This window comes from Ictidomys tridecemlineatus, chromosome 3 (genome assembly GCF_052094955.1).
Source record: "Ictidomys tridecemlineatus isolate mIctTri1 chromosome 3, mIctTri1.hap1, whole genome shotgun sequence".
In the NCBI taxonomy this organism is placed as follows: domain Eukaryota; kingdom Metazoa; phylum Chordata; class Mammalia; order Rodentia; family Sciuridae; genus Ictidomys; species Ictidomys tridecemlineatus.
Window position 1 is genome coordinate 199309998 of NC_135479.1, and position 23843 is coordinate 199333840.

At 35.9% G+C, this 23843-nt stretch overlaps 1 protein-coding gene across 4 annotated transcripts in view; it reads left to right on the plus strand.

Moving 5' to 3' along the window:
- The window catches only part of Jam2 (junctional adhesion molecule 2), a 54279-nt gene that overhangs the window by 7590 nt on the left and 22846 nt on the right, over positions 1 to 23843 (plus strand). For all 4 annotated transcript variants that reach the window (XR_002485060.3, XR_013436975.1, XR_005734552.2 and 1 more), the window contains exon 2: positions 20850 to 20915. Coding sequence is in view for 1 of the 4 variants with exons in the window: in XM_005335399.5 (XP_005335456.1) it covers positions 20850 to 20915 (66 nt within the window). In the remaining 3 variants the exon portion in view is untranslated. The remainder of the gene's footprint in view (positions 1 to 20849; positions 20916 to 23843) is intronic.

Genomic DNA, 23843 nt, shown 5'->3' on the forward strand with positions numbered 1-23843 from the left:
TGCTCCAGTGAATACCTAGGAGTTCACTGGGACCATAAACCCTCCTCTTTATACCCTCAAGTCAGTGAGTGGGTAGGAAATGTTGTTCAGTTTGAATTCTTCCCACAGTTTATGAGCAGAAATGCAAAGAACTGTACTGAACCTAGTTCTGTGAAAATGTTTCAAGAGCTACACTTTCAGCTGGGTACTTGTTTGAGTCATAAAGGCCTGAGCAAGAATCCTTGTGAGCTTGACAGGAATTTTGGTTCTTAACTGAAGAGTCCCACATTCCTGTCTTGCGTTTTGTCTTTCTTTCTCTGTTCCACTCCACCATTATTAGTATTTTGTTTTTGTTTGTTGTTGTTGTTGTTAGATTTCTTTTCTTTTTGGTACCACAGATGGAACCCAGGGACTGTCTACCACTGAGCCATATCCCCAACCCCTTTTATTTTTTATTTTGAGACAGGGTCTTGCTAAGTTGCTTACGGCCTAGCTAAGGCTATGTTGTAGTTTTTATTTGTTCTTTTTAGTTATAAATGACAGTAGGATTTTGTGTGTGTGTGGTACTGGGGATTGAGCCCAGGGCCTTGAGCATAAGAAGCAAGCACTCTACCAACTGAGCTATATCCCCAGCCCAGAGTAGAGTGTATTTTGACATACAATACATACATGGAGTACAACTTCTCCTTCTCCTGGTTGTACATGATGTGGAGTTACATTGGTTGTATATTCATATATGAACATAGAAAAGTAATGTCCCATTTATTCCACTATCTTTCCTATTCCCCATTCCCTCTCCCTTCCCTTCAGTACCCTTTATCTAATCCTAATCCAAAGAACTTCTACCCCACTCCCTGCTTATTGTGAGTCAGCATCCTCATGTTAGAGAGGTTTTGGGGGATTGACTTATTTCACTTAGCATGATAGTCTCCAGTTCCAACCTTTTAGCAGCAAATGTAAGGCTGTGTTATATGGTATGTATGCAACATAAAATGAATTTTGTTTTTAGTCTGGATTCTATCATCCAGAAATCTCTGTCTATGCTCACTCCAAATGTGAAACGCAAAACATTTGTGGTCCCAACCATTTCAGATAAGGGATGCTCGACCTGTAAAGAGTAAAAGCATATAACCTGCCCCACATCCTTTTTGTGAGGCTTGTCCAGTTTGCCTGCTCTCATTTTATCAAGCAGAACCTGCTATTTTAGTCTTAGCTTTCTTCACTCTGCAAATGCCTGCTTAATACTTTAATATGGACAAAATAAAAAAATAAAGAAACATTAAAGGCATTCACTTATGTATTTTTTAAAAAAATATACTTATGGTAAATTTAAATTGTGCAGAAAGGTTATAAAATGGAAGACAAATAGGTTTCCTTTGCAGCCCTCCTGACCCCTATTGTATGACCCACAGAGAACCCACTCTTAGGTGCTTTTCTAGAGTTTCAGGAAATTGGGGGAAAAGCAGTTCTGGTGTATATGAGCATTCCTATATAGTTTCTTTAGAGTAAAAATCAGAAAGTCCAGAGGAGATGAGCAAGTGGGCCAAAGCAAGACAGGGCAGGCATTAGCACCAGCTAAGATTCACAGACAAGTGCAAATGGGTGCTATTTTTAAAAGAGACCAAAGAAGAAGTAATGACCACAAATAAAAAGGGAACATGTTGAACTACTGGGAAAGTGCTAATTTTGAAAAGGGAGTTGAGTGTTTATGTTTTAAAAGATGCTTCAGGGGCATTTTAAAATAGGAATGAATTCTGATCAGCTGCAAAACTGACACAATAAAATAAGCTATGACTCAAGTGTTTTATTTATGCAACAATCTGAACACATAGCCACTATGTCATACAAATATTAAAATTTTACATGTATTTATATTGGATCCATGGTTGTGCTTTGGCCCTTATAATAATGCTTTTGGTCTTAGAACAAATCAGATTATTTTGTGCCGTGTGTGTGTGTGTGTGTGTGTGTGTGTGTGTGTGTGTGAGAGAGAGAGAGAGAGAGAGAGAGAGAGAGAGAGAGAGAGAACATATATGTGATTTAGCCTAGATACAATACATCTCCTTTAAACCTCCATTATTTTCTGTTGTTGTGATCATTGTATAATATTCTCCCCCTTGCCAAATGCAGTTAGACCTTCTTTTATTAACTGTGCCTTCCTAGAGTTACAAGGGAATATATTGACTGCTCTGTCTTATAGAGTTTTACAAAATTTTGCTGATTGTCTGATGCTTCCTGGAAGGTCTAACTCCAAAATTCTTTACCTTTTCTCTGAAGACTTTCCAACTCGTCCATCCATGAAAGCTGAAGTCTGTTACATATTAGAATCTGGTGCTCTTGGCATATTCCTGGTTCTCATATGGCACTTTTCTGTACTGTTATAAAGTATACATGGGCACCTCTCTAGATTTTGAGTTTGTTGAGGCCAAAAGACAACATATTTTTGTGTTCTGGCACCTAAAATTTACCTGGCCTGAGGTGGTCCTTTAATAATTAGTTAATAGAAGATGAAAACCTAAAGTTTACTTGTTTCTTAACTTCATAAAATTTTATTACCTTTTAATAATAAAAACACCAGGACACATGTAAAAGTAAAAATACCTAATTATTTTAGGGATTTTTGCATAATTAATTTTTTTTTCATAATTTTACTATTTCTAGAACTCTCACCTCCCTTTATTAACTATGCCTTCCTAGAGTTACAAGGGAATATATTGACTGGTCTGTCTTATAGAGTTTTACAAAATTTTGCTGATTGTCTGATGTTTCCTTGATTAAAAAAAAAATCAATACAACAATTGCAATACAACCCTTGCACTTTGCCTGAGGTAAAACAAAACAAAGGATTTTAAAGAGTTACAAAAGTACTCTTTGGGGCAGGGGACTCCAGATTTGCCACTCATGGTTGAATCTCTTTGCCACTTAGATGAGATCATAGCAATCTAGGTCCATCATGGACAAAAATTTATTAAGAGAAATGAGAAAATAGAGCTTGATAAAGTGATGATTAATTCCAAACCAAAGGTAATTTTCTTAGGTACTCTTGTCCATCTTGTGGGATCTTGACACCTGCTCATTATCACAGAAAAAAAACATCCTCTGGATCCAGGTGATTCATCACCTCCATCCAAGGGTATGATCTCCCAGTTGAGTATAGGCAAATTCCAAGATCAGATGCATCCTGAGAATCTCAGTTCCTGTACTGTCCCCTAGAAAAGCTGTCTGAGGTAGTGGAATGTTCAAAAACACTGCCTGGGAAAATGATATTCAAACTTGTGATTACATATTCTACTTATTTAAAAAAGAGCATATGCCTCAATATAGGCTTTTGGTTATAAGTTTTATACATGCATTTCTGTACCAACATATGACATTAATTATGAAAACATACATGGAGAAGTGGAAAAATCAATAAACAATAATACCCCTGTGGGGGCAGAAATGAGGTGATGAGCCAGTTGTGGTGGCGTACCTCTGTAATCCCAGATGTTTGGAAGGCTGAGGCAGGAGGATTGTTAGTTCAAAGCCAGCCTCAACAACTTATCGAGGCCAGCAATTTAGCAAGACCCTGTTTCAAAATAAAAAAATATAAAAAGGGCTGGGGATGTTGTTCAGTGGTTAAGCGCTCCTGGGTTCAATTCCTGGTACAAAAAAAAAAATAAAAGACAGAAAGAAGAGAAAGAAGGTGATGATAGCTCTATATTACAGTACTTTATAAAGCTTCTAAAATTAAAATCCTTTGGGATTGTTACAAGAATAGACAAAACAGACATACCAATGGAACAACAATATGTAATATTCAAAAATTAGCCCATCTTCTTGGAAATTCAGTATGTGTGTGTATGTGTGTGTGTGTGTATGTGTGTACATATATGGTAGCATCTGAAATTAGGGAAAATGCTTAATAAATATTCTTAAAATAATGGGGTAGCCACTTGAGGAGAAAATAGACTTGAACCTGTCAGTGTACATGAGAACAAATTCCACGTGGATCAGAGACCTACATGTTTGTAAGCAAATACCTAAATAAAACCACATTCCTTCACCTCCCCTGCCAAAGAAAATCAAGACAAAATAAGGCAGGGATGTGTTCCTCTGGACTATATATACCAGAAGAGCATACACATGGGAGAAATAAAACACCAGCTACTTGGAAGCTTCAGAAGGAGGATCGCAAGTTCTAGGGCAGTCTCAGTAACTTAGTTGGTAATATCACAAAACAAAAATAAAAGGGGCTGGGGATGCAGCTCAGTGGTAGAGTTCAATCCCCAGTACCACAAATAAATAAATAAAGCACCAAAAACAAATCAAAAGATAAATGATTAATTGGGAAAAGATATTTGCAATTTAAGCCTCGAAAAATTATTGACACTGATATAAAAGGAGTCCCTAAAGGTTAAAAGACAAACATCAAAAAAAAATTTTAATGGCATTAAAATATACCTCAGTTCTCAGAAGAAAAATTTAAATGGTTTTTCAAAGATGAAGCTCTGTTGAATATGATTTAAAATGCAAATTAAACCATCACCAAGAAAGCATCACTTCCTTACTGGATTAACAAAAGCACGTAACTCATTTGCATTCTCTGTTTTTGAAGCTGTATGGAAACAGATGCTCTTACATCCTGCTGATGGGGCTGTGCAGTGTATAATTCCTAGGCAGGGGAATTCAGTAATAGATAAAGAAATTATTTATCTCCTGTTTGACCCATCAACCTCACTATGGGGAGCCTAGTCTAAATCTGTGGTTGCAAAAATAGGGTATGTCTTATGCATGTTATTTATTTCAAATTAATTATTATAAGAAATATTGAAAACAATCAAATACCCTCAGGAGGGGATTGGCTGAGTAATTAACATGATAGTTTGCAGTGTAACTATGTAAAGGAACAAGGGTGATCTCCATGCACCTGTATCCCAGGATATTGAGGTCAAGGTGCAAGGCAGTAATGATGAGGCACATGACATTTTGTGTAGGAAAGAAACACTGGAAGTTTAAGTGAAAACTATCAACAGTGGGTGGAAAGGGCAGTGTTGGGACAGACTTCTCTTACCATAGCTTATTACACAGATTGATGTTGAAAACTTAAATGTTTTACCTCAGAAGATAAAATTCACTAAAACATTTTTCTCTAATCGTTGTATTACAGTATAATACTACAAATTAGTAATTGTATTTTAATGTACTTAGAACTCAAGATTTTTAGTGTAGAAAAATAGATATATGTATACAATTTTAAAAATTTAAGTAAAAATCCTGGAACATTATAATTGAATTGGAAATAGCAATATGAACTCATGTTATTGTTTTCCTTTTTAAAGATATATCTATATATCTACATATATGTATATATATACACACACATACATATATGATATGTCTATATGTGTGATATAAGTACCTATCTATGTTAGTCAGCCTTTTGTTGCTGTGACCAACAAAGCAGAGAATAATAATAAATAAGAGGAAAAGTTTATTTGGGGATTCTGGTTTCAGTTAATGGTTGGCCAAGCCCATTGCTCTAGGTCTGAGATGAGCTAAGGAAAGCTGCTCAGCTTTTGGATGCCAAGAAAAAGAGAGAGAGGCTGAGGAGCCAGGGACAAAATATATTCCCTAAGAGTACACCCACAGTGACCTACTTCTAGCCACGCCCCACCTGCCTGCAGTTACCAGCCATGGCAGTAATCCTTCAAGTTATTAATTCACCATCTGGATTAACCCACTGATGAGGTTACAGCTCTCATAATGTAACTATTTTTCTTGTACAATTTACCTTAGGGTCTGTTGGTTTAAAGAGAAAATAAATAGACCAAAGTGAGCATTATGGCCTGAATGTTTCTATCCTTCAAATTCATATGTTGATACCTAATCCCTGAGCAGTAGTATGAAGAGATGGGTCCTTGGGAGATGATTAGTACTCTTATGAAAGAGGCCTGAGGGAACTTGTTCACTCCTCTGCCACAGAGGACACAGAGAAGGTGCCAACTATCCTCATCTACTAGCCCCTTGGTTTTGTGAGCAATAAATATCTGTTGTTCATTATCCAGGCTAAGTTTTTTACAACAGTATCAAGGTCTACAGTATTTGAGGGAAAGGTCCACTCTACATCAGGGGAAAAAAATGTAGCTGATATCCAGTAAATTTAGTAATGGCAATCCTATGTATGTAACCTGGGGTCTTGGAGTTCTACTTGATAACAGGGTTTTGTTTTGTTTTGTTTATTTATTTATTTTTTATGTGGTGCTAAGGATCGAACCCAGAGCCTCACATGTATAGGTGAATGCTCTACTGCTGAGCTACAATCTCAACCCATAGTATAGACCTTTCAATGCATTTCTTTTTTAAAGTAACTTTAATATTTTATCCCCCAAATGTAAAAATCCCATGGAATAATGCATGTCCCCTTCAGATACTGATAGCAAGGAAAGGTAAATATAAAAAAAGAGTTGAACATCAAAGAGAGTTGATTATATTCCTAAAAAATTAAAAAAAAAAAAACCTTCATCTTACATGGGTTTAATGGATTCAGGTTTGATCAAGCCTTTCCTGTCAACCCTCTGACTCTTTGAAACAACAGAAAGAGAATATTGCATCTTTCTTAAAGGGTCAGGGTATAACCAGCCTTTAACATATCAACCCAAGCATATTTCCAAATTACTCACACTTGCTAAAATATTCACTTAACATTCAAATCCTTGTCATTAATAACAATATCAAGTTCCATGTAGGCATATTAGGTGATTTAATTTACCATAGTTCCTTTAGCTTTGAAGACTCCCAACGCTAAGAAAACTCTCGAGAAGACACTGGTCATGGGGAAGGAATGGAATAAATAGAGGCATTTAGCTACTGAATTAGAAGCAGCTTATAGACCGTGTCAGTGGCAGATACACATTGTCATTCTAGCCATTTATGTCAGAAGCTACTTCCATACTGGAGAACACTTTCCCCAAATATACTATGAATTCATAAGCAAGGGAATGTGGATGTTAATAAAGCAGGAGATTTCACTTGGCCCTCTATTCCATGACCTCCAGCTTTAGGATAGAAACAAGACTGCCACACAGCCCTTTAACAGAAACTATATTCAGAGGCCTAATTTTGTATCTTTCTTGCTACTACCATTTCTATGTTCAGCCATTTATCTTTAGTGGTGAGATATCAAAATCTGCTTAGAATTGATGAGAACAATCAAGACCGTCTTTTTGATTATGTGTTCTAGAGTATTTGAGGAAACTTATTCCTAATTATTAGAAAACAAAAGTACAGCCGGGTGCCATGGCTCATGCCTATAATCCCAGCAACTTGGGAGGCTGAGGAAGAAGGATTGCTAATTTAAAGCTGGCCTTAACAATTTAGCAAGGCTCTAAGCAACTTAGCGAGACCCTATCTTGCTAAATAAAAAAAGGTTGGGAATGTGGCTCAGTGGTAAAGCACCCCTGGGTTCAATTCCCAGTACCAAAAAGAATTTTAGAAGTGCAGTTTTGGAAGTGGGCTATAGGAATACTTTTTTTACAGAGCAAAGTTGTATCACTAAAGACCCTCAAGCTCTAAGAATGCTCTAGAGGAGACGCTGGTCATAGGAAAGGAATGGAAGTGGAGGCCTTTAGCTGCTAAATTAGAAGCAGCCTGGAGCCTGTGTCAGCAGCAGGTGCACACATCATTCCAGTCATTTTGAAAACTCACCATTCTTTTTAGAGGACGGTGGGCTCCCATCTTTTACCTAAAACAACATTAGTCACATTGTCTCTGACATGGCCACCCAGCCTCAGCCTCCCAAGTTGCTGGGATTATAGGCATGCAGATATATACATGCAGATATCGTTAAATAATTTTTTCCCAGTTATATGCATCAAAATTAGTTAAGTTATTCTGAGTTGAAAATGTGATCCTTTGAAATATAGTAACTTATAAGTGTGAAGAATTGCGTTGAACTTAGATTTAGAGCGGGAGGAATTAAAAGTCTAGAGAGGTCAGATAGAACACAGCAGAGCTGAAAAGCCTCATAGTATACAACGAAGGTCTTGAATAAATCCTGTGCTTTTCCAATACCTCTTTTATAGTTGTGAGAACACATATGATATAGTGTAGATCATAGGTTTTACTTTATAAAAACAACTTTATGGACATGTTACATTAGCTTATATAATGAATAGTTTATAAAACAAAACTTTCAAATCTCTGTTCACTCAGGGTGTGGGGGATTAAGTCAAGACTTAAAATATATGCAAAATGATACTTTATTTTTAATTCACTTAATATGTGGGTTTAGTTTGCCAGGTGTTGTAGATTAGAAAAATATAATTATACTATATTTTAAATGCATTTTATATACAAATATAATTTATACTATACTATTAGATATAGTAAAAGTTTATCAATTTGAAGATAAAACATGTTCACTTTTGTTTACAATAGACATTTAATTATCTTGTATTCTGGGTTAAGTGTGATGTAGGTACAAACTTGCATCAAACGATTCCTGACATTACCATGTTCCTAACGCTATCCAATGGAAAGATTGGATATGTAAAAGATTGCTTGTATTAAAAATAAAGGCTTATTGCCAGGTGTGGTGGTGCACGCCCTGGTGCATACCCACAATCCCAGTGGCTTGGGAGGCTAAGACAGGAGAATTGCAAGTTCAAAGCCAGCCTCAGCAATGAGGAGGTACTAATCAACTTATTGAGACACTGTCTCTAAATAAAGTACAAAATTGGGTTGGGGATGTGGCTCACTAGTCAAGTGCCCCTGAGTTCAATTCCCAGTACCCTCAAAAAATAAATAAATGAAAATAAAAACAAGGCTTATAAAAAGTACCATGTCAGGGGCTTAGGATGTAGCTCAGTGGTAGGACACTTGCCTAGCATGTATGAGGCCCTGGGTTCAATTCCCAGCACTAGACAAAAAAACGAAAACAAAAACAAACGTACTATGTCAGACAGAGGAAGGTGTTACCTTTCCTGACATTAGAGTGGGGTGTTGAAGTCGATAGGAGTTACCCTGTGAATACATAGGAGTTCACCTTGTGGCAGGGGAGTGTGGAAGGGAGGTGATTACAGGAAGCAGAATGGAGAATGCTATGTTAACTACATGACTGAGAGCCCTACAGTATGTGACATGAACACAAGGTTTATAGGAGGCAGTGGTGAGAGTGAGGCTAGAAGGACAAGAGCCATCTCTGAAAGGCCATTTGAAGGAATTGGAAATGTATCCTGAAGGCTAGAGGAAGCTCTAAAGGAAGCTAGATATGATCAAATTGTTTTTTAAGAGGCTAATTCAGGCAAGATTAAAGAGGGGGGAATTGCAGACTTGTCTATGTCTACATTCATCTTTAGCAGTTTCCCTCCTGAATCAAAGGAAGAGGAATCTCTCCTATCTAATGCCAGCCTCTTAACCTGTGCTCATGATCCTGTTCTTCCAGACTCCTGGGGTCCTTTGCTTCCGCAGTTATCCCTTTTCAACGTATCTTCATTACTATTTGTCTAGTTACAGGCTAAAACACACTCAAGTCTGCAATTTTACCTGGAGGGGAAAGAAAAGAACCCACCATTTTTCTCTAGTCACATTTCTTGAAACCATGACCTATTTTTATTGTATCCATTTTCCTACTGATCATTCAGCCCACTGCAAACTGCCCCTTTCCCATGCCATTGAAATTGCTGTCAGTGTGTCACTAATAAATTTATTAGTTCTTAAATCCATGGCTTGCTTTCCACTAAAACCTTACTTAAGCTCTCTGGAACGGGAACTATTGTCCACACTGCCTCCTTGGAAGTCTGCCCATCCTTGACTTCCATGACATCCTGCTGCCCTACTTTCTCCAATTGTCTCTTCTCATCCCTTCATGATTTCCTTTTAGACTTTTTCTTTCTTATTCTACTCCAGTGTTTCGTGCTTAAGATTGTACTTCTTCCTAGAGAGTCAAAGTGCTCTTTCTCATGTTGAAGGTGCTAATAAGTTCTTTCCTATAAGAGAGAACTTTGTTTGACTTGTTAACCCACTGTTTCTCAAACCTTTATCACAAGGGTACTCTCATCTTTCTATAAAATGCTAAAGTCAGTTCCCAGTGCGAGGGAACAGATGCAGGAAAGAGGCATCAAGAGAATGATGTCATAAAAATCATCAAATGTGACAAATCATAAAATGATATTTAATTTTTATCAATAATTAATTAATGATTTTATTAATTTATTACTGTAATTCATTATGATACTTGAATTAGTCGGGGATCTCCAGAAAAATAAAACCAACCATATGTGTGTATTTGTGTGTTTATTAAATTAACTGATCTGTGTAATTCCATTATGATGCTTGAATTAGTCAGTTTTCCAGAAATCAATAGGATCTGTGTGTTTTTGTGTATATAGAAGAACTTATTTTAAGCAATTGGTTTATGTGATTATGGAGGCAGGCAAGTCCAAAATCTGCAGAATGGGCCAGAAGGCTGGAGAGACCCAAGAATTGACAATGCTGCAGCTCAAGTCCAAAAGCCATCTGATGACAGAATTCCCTCTTGCATGAAAGGAAGTCAGTCTTTTTGTCAATTTAGACTCCGTTGATTGGATCAAACCCACTCACATTGGGGGACTCAAAGGCTTTTCTAAGTGTATTAATTTAAATGTTAGTCAAATCCAAAAATACCCTCACAGAGGAATATACAGAATAATGTTTGCCATATATTTGGGCACAGTGTCAAGTTGACATAAAATTAACTATCACAATGCTATTTTCAAAACTGTTTTTTGGTAATTTTGGTTATCAAAACTTTAAGCAAGTAAATAATATATTTTTTCTTTTCTCTTTCTCCTTTTTCCCTTTCTCTTTTATTTATTTATTTATTTTATTTTGCATTACTGGAGATTGAATCCAGGGGCCCTGTGGGATGCTCTACCACTGAACCCATTTTAATTTATTTTTATGTTGAGACTGGGTCTCACTAAACTGGTCAGGCTGACCTTGTACTTGTCATCTTCCTGCCTTAGGCTCCTTAGTTGCTGGGATTACAGGTGTGTTCTACCACATTCAGATTAATTTTTTAACATATTCATCTTGTGTTATTAAATTGAGAATATTTTATTAAGCTTATTTTCAATTTTATAATAACAAAGATGTTTTATTTTTTTCTCTTATTTATTTATTTATTTATACCAGTGGTCCTCTTTATGCTTGAATATAGCCCTTGCTGCTCTTCCACTGCAATTTATTTTTTTAAATGAACATGTTTCTTTCTCTTCCTCTCTCCCTGCTCCTTCCTAATCTCTAGGGAATAGGATTACCTTTCTTCCCCATTTTAGGCAGATTTATCTGTCCTTGAGTACTTACCCACCTTTGGAACAAGTAAACTAGACTATTAATGCCAAATGAGACCAGAAGACTCAGAAATGACTGTCTCCCAAATTAACAAGTGAATGACAACTCCTACAGAGAACATGCGGAATGTAGCCTTTGAATCACCTCTTTAAAAGTTCCCTGTTCCTGTTGATGGGCAGAATCACAGCCTTTGGGACAGTAGTCCCCTGTGTTTCTCCTTTGCTAGCAAAGCAAAAAAACCTTTCTTCCTTTTTCTCAAAACTATGTCCTCATCACTGGATTGGCATTGGAGACAAGCACCAAGCTTTCAGTAAAATCCTGCTCTTTTAAATACTTAATATATTCTAAAAATTGGGCCTTTTTCTCATAGCATATACTGTACTCATTTCCCGAACATTCCAGGAGGCAGCTCCAAAGATCTCATGGGTTTGAATACATGTAGATATCATTAAACAATTTTTTTTAAAATCAGACTCTAACTGACCCTAGAAAGTGCGTGTTTGTGTGAGCATGCAGTTGGGTGTGTTGGGCCAGATTAAATAAAAGAGTCAGAGAACTGCCTTTACCAAAAGAAAAAGATAATAATAGCCCCTGGATTTAGAGCATGCAAGAAATCAGTGTAGCTAATTTGAGCAATCTTGCCTGACGATTGCAAATATGACAGTAAAGCAATGCCAAGCCATTGTTTCCATGTTCTGCACTTCAAAATAAATGGTTCTTATTCTTTTGGCTTCCTGAAGACTAATCAAAGGAAACATGAAGCAACAATATGCTGGGAGGTTTCCTTTGGTTTCCAAATTTCTTTTGTAAGCATTCGTGGTCATGGAGTATAATTAATAACACATGTACAAAATGTAAGGTCGAAGATTTTCTGACTCATCATGCAGCAGGAGACTTGAAAAATAAAATCCACACAACTCTTATGTTTTGAGGAATGAAGTTTGGTACAGAGCATGTGTACAGTAGGTCATTGATCCTATGAAACCATAAGTGTTTTAGAGGTTAAATTATGAGACCATGGTCCCTAGAGACCATGTTCTTTATCTAAGCCTGGTGTGTGGTCAAATCTGGGAAGCTGAATACACACATTAATAAGGAGAAGGCTAGGGTTGGGGGTGTAACTCAGTGGAAGAACACTTGCCTAGAAGGAAATCCCCTACACTACAAAAGATAAATAAAATAAAAAATAAGGAAAGGTCCATGATTATTTGCAGACCATGATTTTTTGATCAGTAGCACTCTGTGTATGAAAAAAATACCAAAAAAATCTTATTTTTGCACATTTTGCAAAATGGGCACACATTTCTGGTCCTTCCATCCCACTGCTAGGGCCTTGGGCAATCCCAAGTTTGGTCCCCAAAGCTTAAGCTTCATTAACGTCACGGTCCATTTGTCCCTTTTATGTGCCTGTTCATTACATTTTATGAATATTCTATTTCAGAAAAAGATTGAAAACATTAGCAATGCTATCTGTCTTTGAAAAACGCAAAGATAAATCTCATTTGCAAGTTATGAAGTTAATAAATTGGTGATAGCAGAGAAACCTTTTGACACTTTAATGCTAATTCTCACAAAACATAATTTGTATTCATAACTGCTTCCAAAAAATGAAAACATTTGAAACATTAAACGGTTGCAAATGATTTCTGAAATTCACTCAGTAAAACAGAAGCAAAACCTCCAAGATATAAAGAGATTTTTATAACAATACTAAGTAACTGTGTGGGAGGGTAGAGACAGTTTAGGAGATGGTAGTTATTGTCTCATATGTGCACTTAAGGGATTTAAAAAATGTCAAATAATTGTGGGATAACCCTTTCCCTATTCCCTGGCCCAAGTAGCACTTAAGTAATCTATGTGAGTCTGCTTTTAGGACATTTTGTACAGAGATTACCAGATATTCACAGAATTTCAAACCAGAATTGATGATGCAGATTCTGGTTCTGAAATCTGGTTTGGAAACTCAGGTTTAGGCAATTTTCTCAGAGCTGATCAAACTCTACAAAAGTGATATGCAATACCAAATTCCAAAAACAACTTATTTGCAACTGTATTAGTGAATTCATTTCTACTGAGAAATATAATTACCAAATGCTGATGACATTCTGGACTTTTAATCTTTAAAAACCAAAGTAGGTATTAGGCAATTACAATTTCATATTAAAAGGCAATGAATAATTTTAATCAATAAAACTCTTAAAGCTCCATGCACCATCTCTCCTACAGAAGGGTACTTGTGACACTTTTCAGACCACCTATGCCATTGGTGCAAAAACACTCGGGCTTGTTATTCTTACCTCTTTGCCATCACACCTCATGTCTGTTCTGATATCTGACCTCTTTAGTGATTCCCTATTTTACACTAATAAAATTATAGGGCCATTCTTTCCTGGCACCTTAATCTTAACAGAGAACCAGTTAGGACATGGAATGATCAACAATTGTAGCTTCTATTGAGTATCAATTTCTTTTTCTTTTTCTTTCCTTTTTTTTTTTTTTAGTATCAGGGATTGAACTCAGAGGCATTCAATCACTGAGCCACATCCCCAGCCCTATTTTGTATTTTATTTAGAGACAGTGTCTTACTAGTTGCTTAGCACCTCATCGTTGCTGAGATTGGCTTTGAACAGTCGATCCTCCTGCAAAAGCCTCCCGAGCCTCTGGGGTTACGGGGGTGATAGGTGTGTGCCAACACATCTGGCTTCACTATCACTTTTGAAAGATGACATTTCTTCATCTTGTCTTGAGAGTCTATTGGATTTCACTGCTGCCATCTACAAATATCTATAGATGATGTCACTGGTGAACAAACTGTGGTTGGCTGAGATTGTCATTTGTGAAATATCATGAGGAAATTCACACAATTATAAAATAATTTCCATCATGTCCTGGTGGGTAACACCTGGTAAGAAATTCACAATGACTAAAACATTTGAAGAGATGCCAAGAAACACTTCTTTGAAAATTTGTAGAATTTATTTTACTTTGAGAAATTAACTTATTTATTGCATCTCTTCTAATAGCAAGCACCTGAAAATTTTAATCATACAGTTCCTCAAGGCAATGGAATGCCCTATTGAATTTACCAAAGCATATAACTTACATAAAAACAGCTGTGTACTCTACTCTGAAACATCAATAGTCCCATTTATACTCAAGTTGTTAAAGACCAGGAAAAGGGGAATGCATACAACTTCATGAAGTAGATGACAAAATTCATGGTTTGTTCAATTTAGCTTGTTCACCATAAATATCCATGAATACTCTCTTTGTTAAATGATAATTTTTAATATACTCCTTGAATATCTTTACAACCCTAAAGCTTGAAAATGGACGGTGAAGCCATTCACAGCATTTGTTGTATTTGCTTCTACTTCCTCACCTCACCTTGAGGTTTTAGAGATTCAGAAGACCAAAGAGGCTAACTAACTAAATGCACATCTTAGCCTCCTTGCTTTCTAAATTGTTGCAAGTTTAAGGAGCTTATTTCACTGCTTTCAACTGTCACATCTGTCAACAAAGATATAAACACAGTGGAGTTATATCTTACTTAGATGTTAGGTTCTTAAAGGGAAGTTTTATTCATAGTCAAAAATCACCCTTAAATTCTTTAGGTCTTCATTTACTTACCAGGACATCACCACAAGTCATTAGTTATAAAGCCAAGAGCCTTTTTTCTTTCTCTTAGCACTTTCGCTTGGATTCCCTTTCTCTGAAAATAGAATGTGGATGACTCATGAAGAGGAAGGGCCAGAATGTTTCCTTTGAGAGACTAGAAGGTTATTCTGTCTGTGTTTCTGTCTCTTTTTCCCTTTTTCTTTCTTCTGTATTCCCTAGATCTAGAATGGATGAATAATTGTGAGATAGATGAGTATATTATCTAATTTCTAATTCCTACTTGATTGGATTGCTTTCTATCCATACAAATTAGCCACAATAAATTCTGCGTGGTATTACTTTGCTAACCCTGTGCAACTATTTATATTCATTAGTATAATAAATGTATATTAGTAATGTACTCATGTATATTTAATGTGAATTGTACTAATCCATATGGCTGTTAACTTTTATTTTTTTAAACTTATGAAATAATTTATGTCCTTAGTTTTATAACTTGACTTTATAGGTGATGCTGTCTGTACTGTACTTGTAAAATAAAAGACCTCTATAGCACTTCAATTTTTCGAAATCATGTTTTCAATTAAAAGTGTTGCCTTAAGCAATATTTTCATAGTAATTTAAGTTATTGTAGTGTAAAGTACGTATTTATTCTTAGCTAAATCAGATTATCTTAGATGAAAAATAGAAAATGTAAGAATTTTTATTCTTAAAGGTGGGGGGTGGGAGAAACACAAAGGGTTTCATTTGACCAGGAATTATTTAACTTAGAGTAGTTAGCAGTTAAGGACATAATCATCTTTAACTTTAGTTTGTGAACTTCTGCCAGTGACTTTGGAACACATCCATTACTATTAAAGAGGTTTTTGTAGCTAACTTTAAAACAATCACTGACCTCAATCATTGAGCTCACATCATGATTTTTGTTGTTGTTGTTTATTTTCACATTTATTTATTCTAGAAAAGTAAAGAAAAAAATTGGTTCAAGAAGGCATCCAAACAGATTATTCCTAACATCTGTTGGTGACATATTTATATACAATCCAATATTTTATTTCCATAAGTTTTTAGATACAAGTTTTAAAAAGTAAACTTTAAGGCTCAGAAAGCCTATAACAAAGTAGAAATCTTATAAAGCATGTTTTTAATTTTAAGGTTCACAACTTTATGTTTAAATAAGTTCAACGTAAGTGATCTTATATGTTACATATTTTTACAAGCAAACCTTAAAGTAAGTAGATTAGAGATAGCAAGGTCACCAGAAGAAGATGCTTAAAAACCACAGAAATAAATATTCAGATACCAAGAAATACTACCCATTTATTGATTTATTTACACTAATCCCCTAGGGGCTGGGGTTGTAGCTCAGTTGCCTAGCATGCTTGATGCCTTGGGTTCAATCCCCAGCAATGCAAAACAAACAAGCAAGCAAGCAGCAACAACAGCAACAAAAACCTAATTCTCCTCACTAATGGTTGTATATCTAAGAAATGAAATCATTATGTCAAAGAGACATCTGCATTCCTATTAATTGCAGCACTATTAACAACAGCCAAGAAATAGAAACAACCTGTGAATAAGTAAAGAAAATGTGGCACATATATATCTTGGAATTCTATTCAGCTATAAAAAAATGAAATCCTGTCATTGACAGCAACATGGATCGATCATTATGTTAAGGTGATATAAGCCAGGCATAGAAAGACAAGTACCATGTGTATCACTCACATATAGAATTTGATGGAAATTGAGAGTTGATCTCACAGAAGTTGAGAATAGGATGGTGGTTCCCAGGGCTGGAGGGAGTCCAGGGATGAGAGGGATGGGAAGAGGTTGATCAATGAGTGCCTAGTAAGTTAGAAAAGAGGAGGAAGTTCTGGTGAGCTGTTGCACAGCAGGGTGGCTATAGATAACAATAATGTACTGTACATTTTAAAAAGCCAGAAGAAAGAATTTTAAGAGTTTTTCACTATAAACAATTATACATGTTTGAGAAAACCTATTTTTAACCTGATTCAGAAATATACAATGTATACATATACAGAAACATTGCATGGTACCCTCTTAATATGTACTTTTTTAATGTGTTTGTTAAAATAAGTGTATACCTGAAACAAAAAATCCAATTTCTATTATAATTTTTTGCCTTCATAGCTTCATGTATTCAATTTTATTTTTAGTTAGTGTCTGGGACATATATTTTTTCTGTTCAAATATATGCATGTAAAATTTATGAAGGAAAAATTAATTTCCTAAAATCACATTTGATGTTATTTTTCACAGGATTTTTAATGAGTTTTGAAAATTTAAAAAATATTTCTCAAAAGAAGCTTTAACAAGTAGAAAACTGGAAGTGAGAAAGAGGGAAAAGATTCACTTTCTCATTGATTCCTGGAACACAGCTCCTAAATCTTCTAATCTCTCATTTTACTAAAGTTTGCCTCACATGAAGGAAAGCCAAAGTCTGCTGAAGAAAATAAACACTCTCAGTAGGCAGTGTGGTGTTTGGAAAGTTCAAAGACATGACCACGTGGAGGGAACAAAGATTAACTTTTCCTATTTTTGCCTAGATTTCCCCTCAACTGGTTTACAGGGAATATGAGTCTTTATTGTTTTGTCTAAAAAGTGTACTAAAATACTTCAAAAATCACAAGAATAGTCACTCATAATGAGAGCATTTTTGAAGGCACCAATTCAAAAGGGAAAAGAAGCTTTTTCAAAGTGTCTTTTGAAAGTTTCACAGAAAAATGGTTTGGAATCGTAATCACTGTCAAAAATATCCAAAGATTTAAGTAGTAAATGTAGGATAATACAACAAGGACATTGAAGTTCCTGCCTTTTCCTCAACCACTTAGGAGAATTCTGGATGACCACCTTTGTTTGGAAGATCCAGACTCTGCCTTTGGACTCTATGAAATAAAATTTGGGGAGGAGAGGAAAACGTTGGGGAAAAAAAGTATTGGGGAGGCATATGGAAGGAGGTTTCAGAGGAATGTGAAAAGAGAAAATGCACGGTATGTGACTGAATTGTATGGAAAAGTGGGAAAATGGAGATCTGAAAAGATTGTGTGGACTCCTTTCATGGTTCTTAACAATACAGAAACAAAAGAGTTATTTTGAATTGTTCCTTGGTGGCCCTGACACCTCTACAAGACCTAATCACATCACCCCACTCACTGTTTTATATAGATATGTTTGCGGCTGTCAATAAAAGGGATCAGTTGCATCCCACATTTTTCACATCAACACCAGGGTTATTTCCCTAATGAAGATGTTTACAATTTAGAGATACAAACTCTGACTAGTTAGACAGGGAAGCTAGACGTTCAAGTCCTGCAGACTTCTGAGAGTTTTAATGTGCAATTAGATTTTTTTTTTCTGTGCAGTCTTTTAAGGTAGAAAGAAAGGAATAAAAGAAAACTTCCCTAGCACAGCATGTGTTCCTTAGGAGTATAAAGCCTAATTTACACGTTAATGTCCATATAGATGAATAAGTCAAAGAAAAGATGCTTTCTCTGTTAGTCAGCTTTTCTTCATTGTGACCAAACTCTCTGACAAGAACAATATAGAGGAGAAAAAGTTTATTTTGGTTCATGGTTCCAGAGATTCAGTCCACGGCTGGCCAAGTCTATATTGCCCAGGGCTGGAGGGGAAGCAGAACATTATGGTGGAAGAGTGTGGTGGAGGGGAAGCTGCTCTCTCATGGTGGCCAAGAAGCAGAGAGAAAGAGGAGAAGGAGGAAGAGGAAGAGGAAGAGGAGGGAGAGGAAGAGGAGGAGGAGGAGGGAGAGGAGGAGGGAAGGAGTGAGGAACTACAGGGAAGATGAACATTTGCAGGACATGCTCCCAGTGACCCACCTTTTCCATCCATGTCTCACCTTCCTATAGTTACCACTCATTGATTAGGTCACAGCTCTTGCAATCTAATCATTTCACCTTTGAATATCCCTGAAATAACACAGGAGCTCTTAGGGGACACCTCACATCCAAACCATAACACCATTTAGTATGAAAGATATTTTTTCTCCTTCCCAGAAGTATAATAACTTATCTTTCACAGTTGTGAAATTCTGATTTCATAGGAACTTTCAAAATCTTTGAACTCATAGTTCTTTGCTGTTCTTTAGTATATTGGCTTATTTCTATGACTGGTTCTTCAAACCAGCCTAACTAAGCTCAGAACAGTGATTCTTAGCCAATGTCTACAGACATTTTTAGTCGTCATGATTTGGAGATGGTTGGTGCTTGTAGCATTGCGTGGGAAGAAGCTCAGGATGCTGCACAACATCCTGTAGTACACAGGACAATTTCTTCTAACAAGGGATGATCCAACCTCAAAGGTCAATGGTATCAATATTGAGAAACCCTGCTTCAGAGCCTCCCCTCTGGGAATCCTTTGGTGTCTGGCTTCCCTAGTAACAGCCTCTTATCTTCCACTTGTGTTGTGCTTCAGAGCGAGTATTTTGCCTTTGTTATAACCAATTTCCCACTCTTTCCTTCCTCCGTTAGACCAATATATATTTCCACGTGGCATCTTTGTTAATTGGCAGTTCTTGTTCATAGTTCAGCTTGGGAGAAACAGGGTGTAGTACAGGTATAATAAAGTAATTAACCATGTGGGTTGCGGGTGCAGACAGGCTGAGTTCAAACTCCAGCTCCACCATGTACTACTCATAGAATCTTGATTAAGTTTCTTATTCTCTCTGTGCTTCAGTTCTCACACGTGGGAAAAAAATGTGGATGAAAATGGTACCCAGTTGCAGATAATTCTTGTGAGAACTAAGTGAATTAATACTTGTAAAGTGCTTGGGATGTTGCCTGACATCTAAGTACTTAATAAATGTTGCTATTATTTTTCTTTCTCAACAGTCTGCCAAGATTCACATTCTCCAACTCACTTCTTCCTCTCTACTCCAAGTCTGTGGAGAAGATATATTTCAGTCACAATGGTTTCTTGTAAATGTTTTGCATGATCGATGTTTTTTTTTGTTTTTTTTTTTTTTTACATTTCTTTCAAGGTCAGGGTTTTAATGTGGCAAGGCAAGAAGTGCCCTGTTTCTCTCTCTCTGGTTTTGGCTATCTGTATCCCTTCCTTGGGGCAAGGAGCAGTTACAAAGGTGGGAGTGAGCAAAGAGAAAAAGGACAATTTTTCAAAACATTATCCTGATTGATGCACAATTCTCAGTCCATAGATGAAACTTAGAGTGAATGGATGAGAGGGTGGAGGTATCATGGGCAGTGCCTAAGATTCTGGCCAGAGTGACCATGTGGATTGTGATGCCTCTCACTATAATGAGGTAACCATCGCTCTGAACTTAGGCTTGTTTGAAGAACCTTAGAGTAACCAGTTTTAGAAATAACATTTGGTCTTAAACTGATGAGTTCATCTTTTGCTCACAAGTTTGTGGAAATGGAGATACAGATGTCCAGAAGAAACATGGCAGGAGGGACTCCATGGGAATAGAGATTGGAGTTGGAGATATGGATGTAGGTATTAATGGCAGAGTCAATGAGAGGATGTAAGATTATATACAAAGGGGATTGTTGAGTCAGAAAAGTGGTTTCTAGATGGATGGATGAATGGATGGGTGGGTGGATGAATGGATGGGTGGGTGGACATAGGCTGCATATTAAGATAAATTAAGGACATAAAGACATGAGCTCTTGTTTTCAGTGGGGCTGGTGAGAATGGCTTGTATGTGGAGGGGTGCGAATACATTCATAGGTTTAGCTTTGGGAAATGCTTGAAGTCCAAAACCATAATAAAATGGAAGTGACATGTATAGCTTGATTTTTCTATTTTGATATTTTAAAACCTATATATTATGTATAAATCTATCCCCCAATCTAGGTCATTGTTCTTAAAATGGTATTTCCTTTAAATATTTGAAAACTAATTTTTATACTATTTTAATTATCTTATCTGTTCTAACTTTTCAGATCATAAGGCCTATGGATTATCTGCCCCAAAAGACCATCAAGTTGTCACAGCTATAGAGTACCAAGGTATGGTATTTACCAATTCTTACAGGCTGTAATGTTTAAATGACTCATGAGGGTAACATGTGATATTATTTTTATATTTGTTGGCATATTCTCTTTCACCCCACACTAATTCTTTTGCCTGAAATATTCCATGCATTTCCACATTTATAACACTTTCTCTACCTCCTCAGTAAAAATTCTGAATCATCAATAAAGGCCAGATGTACATAGAAGGTCTCCTATAACATAAATTATCTGTGACAAAACCTATTTTGCAAAACAGAGAGAGATCTTAAGAAAAATTTTAACCAGTTGAAGAAGGTTAATGGGAGTTAACACCCCAACTAAATATTTAAGATGACATTAATGTATTCTATTTTGAAGTGCCATTTTCTTATTTATAAATTTGGGGATTAGTATGTATTTTGTTACAGTAAAAAAATACTTAAAAAGCTAATAATTACCCCCAAGTAGTATATAGAGGCTTTTATAAGTGTACTTCAAATATCGACCATCCTTTTTTTTTGACCTTAGGACACAATGAATAATACAAAGAAACCAGAATAACTAGTCTTTCTTAAATGCAATGTTTGTTTGTGTCAGAGATTGTAAACACTTAAGACACAGGTCTCAAACACCTACTCTCTTGTCTTCAGGAATGTTTTCTTCCTGAAGTTGGAGACAGTTTGAAGGAAAGGGTCAAAGATGAGAGAAGAGACCTGGAACACGAGTTAGTATTTATATGGTGCTTACAGTAGTGTCTAACACACACGTTATACGTGCTTGACAAGTAAAAAAAAATGTTATAAAAACTAGTCCATTATTCAAAAACAACAAACCACTTAGTAACAAGTCACTTAAATAATTTTTAGGCTAATTAAGTCCTTTTAATTTCAATGTTTTACATGACTAAGCTAATAAGACACCCTTTATTGTGAGTTAGTTTTAAGTAAGGAGAAGTGGAAAGAGGAAATTAATGGTTGGAAGTAACTTGGACTCTGGAGTACTTGCAGAAAGATAAATAGGTTGAGTAAGATGCCAAAAAGGAGCCTGGAATGGCCAAAAGAGGGAGCACAGTGAGAGAGGGAAAATGGAGCAGCATGTCCCTGAGGGACAAAGGAAGTGAAGTTCATTTCTGCTATTTCTCACTTTCCTGGGTCCAGCTGGACGCAGTGGCTGTACTTCCCTACCCTCAGGCCCCATGCCCTAATATCTGAATTAGGACGTCAAAGGTACAGTCTTTAATCATCATTACTTAAAAAAAAAAAAAATCATTGCAGCAAAACTCACATAACAAAATCCATCCTTTTTAAAAAAAATTTTTTAGTTATAGTTGGACATAATACCTTTGTTTTATTTATTTATTTTTATGTGGTGCTGAGGATCAAATCCAGCGCTTCGCACATGCTAGGCAAGCACTCTACTGCTGAGCCACAACCCCAGCCCCTAAAATTCATCTTTTTAAAATGAACAATTCAGAAGCCTTTGTATATTCACATTGCTGTGCAGTGCCCCCTCTACCTAGTTCCAGAACACTTCCAACACTCCAAAATGAAATCCTGTGCCCATTTACATTACTTTTTAATGCATGTTTTATTTTAATACAGAAAATCCTTCCATAATTTATTGCAATCAAATGTTAGTCTCAGGGCTGTGGGTGTAAGTGGTAGAGCACATGCTTAGCAGGGCGAGGCCCTGGGTTCAACCCCCAGCACCAAAAGCAAAAAAAAGTTACTCTCACTCCAAAATAAATATCTTCTATTTTCTTGTTTTACCTCTGCTCCTTCTAATTAAGAATTGCATTTTAATTCTATTTTATATGTGCTCTGATTATTCCAATTTAGCTCTCAATAATGCAAAAATAAATTCCTATTTTCTTTCACCTTTTATGATATTTTATGCAGTGACTTAATTTTACTTAAGATCTGTAATATTTGGTGGTTTGTATGTTTGTATATGTGTCCTACCCATTTTGTTCAGAGTTTTTCTAAACTCTTATTTTTCTAATGTCAAAAGTATGAATTAATTCTTTCTTTTAGTGTAACTACTCTGTATCACTTTCCAGGGCAATATCAAAAGCAGAAAGAACCTGAAACCAGGGCAGATCTGTCAGGCTTATAAATTATGTGAGTGGACTTCTATAGAGGGGATCCAATTCTGAAGCATGTCTTCCCAGAAGTAATTTCTGCTAATTTTTCAGAACTGCTCTAGTAGTATCAATTCTTTTTGTGCTATGTAGAATTTGATATATTTTTTTAACATGACCACAGAGAATAGACTCAAAAGGTAGCAATAAATAATCTTAGAAAAAATAAAATTCATAATGATTCTTACTCCTATAAGTAATTATTTTGCTAATTTTTTTAATAAACGTTTATCTTGGGCTGGGGTTGTGGCTCAGTGGTAGCATCCTCGCCTAGCATGCATGAGGCACTGGGTTCGAACCTCAGCACCACATAAAAATAAAGACAATAAAGTCCATCAACAATAAAAAATATTAAATAAATAAAATAAACATTTATCTTTTCTTCATCTAAATGAAACAGTAGTTTTGGCAATGAAATAAGCGCCTTGATTAAGAAACTTGGCATATTTTTCTGTTTTAATATGTTTTGTATTGAAAAGTGTGATTTATGTTTACATTGTTTTCTTTGCTATCCAAAACAGAGATAACATTTTAGTTCAAATCTGAGAGATTTGTGATGATATAACATGTGGGTTTCTATCATGTCAAACTTGCAAGTACATTTAAAGAAAAGATCCCCATGTGTGAAAATAATAATGACCATTTATGTACCACATACTATATATAATACATCATGTACACCCAGTATATAACTTCATTATCTCATTTAATCTTTACAACTCTGTGAGATGAGTACTATTATTTTTATTTATTTTATAGTTTTAGAACATTATTTTATAATGTTCCAAAAAAATTAAGTAAAT